The sequence below is a fragment of the Eptesicus fuscus genome, chromosome 3 (assembly GCF_027574615.1).
Source record: "Eptesicus fuscus isolate TK198812 chromosome 3, DD_ASM_mEF_20220401, whole genome shotgun sequence".
NCBI lineage: Eukaryota > Metazoa > Chordata > Mammalia > Chiroptera > Vespertilionidae > Eptesicus > Eptesicus fuscus.
The window spans coordinates 568,558-573,090 of NC_072475.1; the positions used below are offsets into that span (position 1 = coordinate 568,558).

Below are 4,533 nucleotides of genomic sequence, written 5' to 3' on the forward strand. Positions count from 1 at the left end.
AGGAGCCGAATAAATGAGGAATGTTATTGTATAAACTGAGGATGGACTGTGTTAACTGATAAACGAAACTTGGTTGAAGGCCAACTTGCCTTTCAGAAGACTCTCACGTCTGTGATCTGAACTCGCGTTTGGAGCCTTGGGATCCATCACAGCATCCTCACTGGCCGCTCCCGGGCCCTCGGGGTGAAATCTCATCAGCACAGAAGCAGCTGTTTCCTTGTTGTTGTTGTGAATCCTCACCCGGGGATGTTTTTTTCCTTCGATTTTCTTAGAGTAGAAGGGAAGGAGGGAGGGAGGGAGGTGGAGAGGGGGAGAGAGAGGGAAGGAGAGAAACATTGATCTAGAAGGTCCTGCAACCCAGGTACGTGCCCTTGACCGGGAATCACACCTGCGACCCCTGGTGGGCAGGCCAGGGCTCTGACCTCTAAGCCGGTGGCCAGAACCGTAGTACCTCCTGTTACACGTTTAGCTAAGGCAGTGATGGCGAACCTATGACACGCGTGTCAGCACTGACACACGTAGCCATTTCTGATGACACGCGGCCACATGCCAAGGATGAAACATTTGCTGCTCCTGAGGATGAAACATTTGCGACTAGAGTCTTGGAGTTAGTTTTTTCCTCAAAGTGACACACTACCCGAGTTATGCTCAGTTTTGTGGCGAAGTCTGACACACCAAGCTCAAAAGGTTGCCCATCACTGAGCTGAGGCTTCCCTTAAAACAGTGGTCGGCAAACCGCGGCTCGCGAGCCACATACGGCTCTTTGGCCTCTTGAGTGTGGCTCTTCCACAAAACACCACAGCCTGGGCGAGTCTATTTTGAAGAAGTGGTGTTAGAAGAAGTTTAAGTTTAAAAAATGTGGCTCTCAAAAGGAAATTTCAATCGTTGTGCTGTTGATATTTGGCTCTGTGGACTCATGAGTTTGCCGACCACTGGGTTAAAACTCCGACCCAGGGTCTCAGCTCCCCTGGAACAGCCCAGCTCATGCCCCTGAGCAGCGTGTCAGCCAGGAGGGGGGGCCCCACCCCCCGGGTTTTTTAAGCCGTTTCCTGCCCTGGGCGGCCCACTGACAGCTGCCTGAGGAACTTGGGGCGTCTGGGGGGACACGGGGGTCCTGTCCCCTAGGCAGAGTGCACGGAACCGATCCAGGCACCGCCGCGGACGCCCGAAGACATCCGTTCTCTGTTTGCGTGTCATCCGCTGTGACGCCCTCCCCACCCCCATGTGTCACGGTCACTCGGGACAGGAAGCTCTTCAGCACTTGGCCTTCCTGTGGCCTCTGCCCGGGGCGGGTACTCTCTGGCCTCCTGCTTTTCTTCACCGTCTGTGAGCAAACGCCCGCGTGGGGAGCCGAGGGCGAGAGGCCTGTCTTCCAGGTGGAGCGCTTGTTATGTGTCCTCAGTGGCACCAACGTGACCAAAAATGACTTACAATGCGTGGGTCTGGAGGACGTTCGGTCACGTGATTCATGGATGCGTCTGTCAGGGGGCAGGTCGACGTCAGAGCCATCGTTCCTTCCCTTGAGCATTTTTACGTGTAATTTTCAAACGCCCTCCTGCAGATGTTAGGAGGGCTTTTGAAATCAGAATGAAAAATCAAAAATGAAAGCTAGAGCTATCTTACGACCGAGCAGTCCCGGTTCTGGGTGTACGGCTGAGGAAATCTGACACCCTAATTCCAAAAGACACACGCACCCCTACGTCCATCGCAGCGCCCTGTACAACAGAAAAGACGTGGGGGCCACCCTCGTGCCCACCAATAAACACGTCAATAAGAAGGCTGGGTGCATGTATACATATATGGAGTATTACCCGGCCGTAAACCACGGAATCTTACCGTTGGTGACAGCCCTGGAGAGTGTGATGCTGAGTGAAATAAGCCGCCAGAGAAAGACAAGTACCACATGATCCCACTTACGCTTGGAATCTAAAGAGCAAAATAAACGAACAAGCAGAACCGAAACAGACTCACAGATAGAGAACAGCCCGACGGTGGCCGGACGGGAGGGGCCGGGGGGCCGGGTGAAGGGATTGGGAAGCACAGATTTACAAAATAGCCATGGGACGTACAGCACAGGGAACATCATCCTCTATAATAAAAGTCTAATATGCAAATCGAACAGCGGAACGACGGGTGGAATGACCTGTCACTGTGACGCGCACTCACCACCAGGGGGCAGACGCTCAACACAGGAGCTGCCCCCAGCCTGCAGGCCCCAGGCCAGCCAAGGCGGGTGTCCGTGGGGCCCCCTGGTCACCCCACAGATGGGCCCTGGTCGCCGGCCAGGCCTAGGGACCCTGTCCGTGCACGAATTCCATTCACCAGCCTCTAGTAAATAATAATGTGAGAACTGTGTGGTGCGGGGTGGGGGGGGGGGGGGGCGGTACAGGCAGTATCGGGGGGTCACTCTGTAAAGTCTACGATGTCTATTCACTATGCTGTGCATCTGAAACGAATACAGAAGATATGGAATGTGAACTGTAATTGCCAATAAGAATAACAATAAAAATAACTAAAAATAAATCCACATACACAGAGTGGCTGGGGCACTTGGGCTGGAAGAAAACTCAGAACCAGACGTGTTGGGCACCCAGTCAGCATCCCTCCCCACCGGGCTGGGCTGGGCCCTTGCTCCCAGGTGCACAGATGGGGGAGCTGAAGCAGACAGGGAGGATGAATGTTCTCTGTTCTGGATCTGGGTTCCCAAACCGGAGCACGCTAAATGCCCGCCCCAGCCCCCACCCCCAGACTCCAAAGTATTTTTAGATCCTGGAACTCACAATTATCGCCACGGTGCCCCTTCGCCGCCGCCGGTTCACAGAGGGAGGAACAAACGAACGCCCGTGCGGGTGCAATTAAGGCGCAATTACCTCGGCCCGGCCCGGCGAGATGAAGGCGGAGACGTGTGCGCCCTGGGAGTCGCTGCTTTGAAACCGCGCGCCCCGCTCATTACCCGCCGGCTCCATAAAGACGGCTTTGAAGGTGGCGCATCGCCGTCCGTCCGTCCGGGAGCTAATTGAGCATCGCTGCTCCCCGGGCCGAGGTATAAAAGCCCCAGCGCAGGAGCCACCGCCACAGCCTCAGGTCCTCTCTGCAGCTCCGCTCCGACCAGAACCAGAACCAGAACCGAACCCGACAGCATGTCCTACAGCCGCAGCTCCGGGACCCTCTCCTCCCGCTCCCTGGGCGGCTGCCTGCGGTACCCGGCCTCCTCCTGCGGCTCCTTCTACCCCGGCAATGTCTGCCCCGGCAGCGCCTACCCCGGCAACGTGGCCTACGCCCAGGGCCCCTGCCAGCAGGCCGCCCCTCCCTACGGCTGCCAGGAGACCTGCTGGGAGCCCGCCGGCTGCCCGGCGCCCGGCTACGGCTACAGCTACGGCCGCAGGCCCTCCTCGCTCTGCCGGCCCCTCCAGGCCCCCTGCCCCGGCTCCCCGGGCTGCGGCGGCGCCGGCCTCGGGTCTTTCGGTTACGGAGGCTCCCATGCCCAGTCTGTGGGCTGTGGGTCCGGCTACTGCCGTCCAACCTACTTCTCCTCGCCCAGGACCTACCAGGGCCCCTCTTTCCAGCCCGCCTGCAGCTCGGGCTGCTACGGACAGGGACAGACGTACTGACGGCCCCCGATCCGCGGGGACGCCTGCCCCCCTGAGCCGGAGCAGCATCCCGGGACGTCCGGCCTCGGCCTCAGCTGGACCCTCCGCAGCCTCCGGAACCCCGCTTCCTGGGCCCAGCCGCCCGGACCTCTCCGCCGGCCTGGGAGCCGGAGCCGGACTCCCGTCTCTCGCCGCCGCTCAGCCACTCCTAGGCTCCCCCCTCTGCTCCCGGGCTCTGTCCCGGCGCCGCGTCTCGGGTGGATGCGGCTGAAATAAAAGCTGTCTCTGCGGTGAGCTAGCGTGCTGTGTGTTCGTACATGCGTGTCTGCGGTGCGCTAGCGTGCTGTGTGTTCGTACATGCGTGTCTGCGGTGCGCTAGCGTGCTGTGTGTTCGTACATGCGTGTCTGCGGTGCGCTAGCGTGCTGTGTGTTCGTACATGCGTGTCTGTGGTGCGCTAGCGTGCTGTGTGTTCGTACATGCGTGTCTGCAGTGCGCTAGCGTGCTGTGTGTTCGTACATGCGTGTCTGTGGTGCGCTAGCGTGCTGTGTGTTCGTACATGCGTGTAGCGGGTGGGCGCTGTGCCTGCACTGCCGCGGGAAGGCGTGTTTGTGTCCTGTGTCTCTCGTGTTGTTGGTGTTTGCTGGTGGGGAGCGGTGGGCAGGGTGGGCGGCGGAGGAGGTAAGTGGATGCGGGTCTACGTCTTGAGAGACCACGTCCCCTCCTCGGCGCCTGGTCCACCCGTCGCTTCGGGAATGTTGCCGGGCCTTCTGGGAGCAATGGCGTCGGGTTCTGACTGCGGCGGCAGACGGATCCCTGCCTCCCTCGGGCCACGGGCTCACAGCTCTCGGCAACCAGGCCAGGACGGGCGTTTCAGGGGGAGCGCCAGCCACCGGGCTCCGGGACAGCGCGGGGAGCAGGTGAAAGTCACTGTTGGCGGAGAAC

At 59.5% G+C, this 4,533-nt stretch overlaps 1 protein-coding gene across 1 annotated transcript; it reads left to right on the forward strand.

Annotated features, from left to right (window-relative positions):
• The first annotated feature begins 3,140 nt into the window (after positions 1-3,140).
• Positions 3,141-3,611, forward strand: LOC103303354 (keratin-associated protein 13-1-like). The gene has a single exon (XM_008160363.3). The coding sequence runs from the start codon at positions 3,141-3,143 to the stop codon at positions 3,609-3,611; it is 471 nt and encodes a 156-aa protein (XP_008158585.2).
• The last annotated feature ends 922 nt before the right edge of the window (positions 3,612-4,533 follow it).

Excerpts from the sequence above, each read along its gene's own strand:
- LOC103303354 (XM_008160363.3), top strand. The coding sequence starts at position 3,141 with ATGTCCTACAGCCGCAGCTCCGGGACCCTCTCCTCCCGCTCCCTGGGC.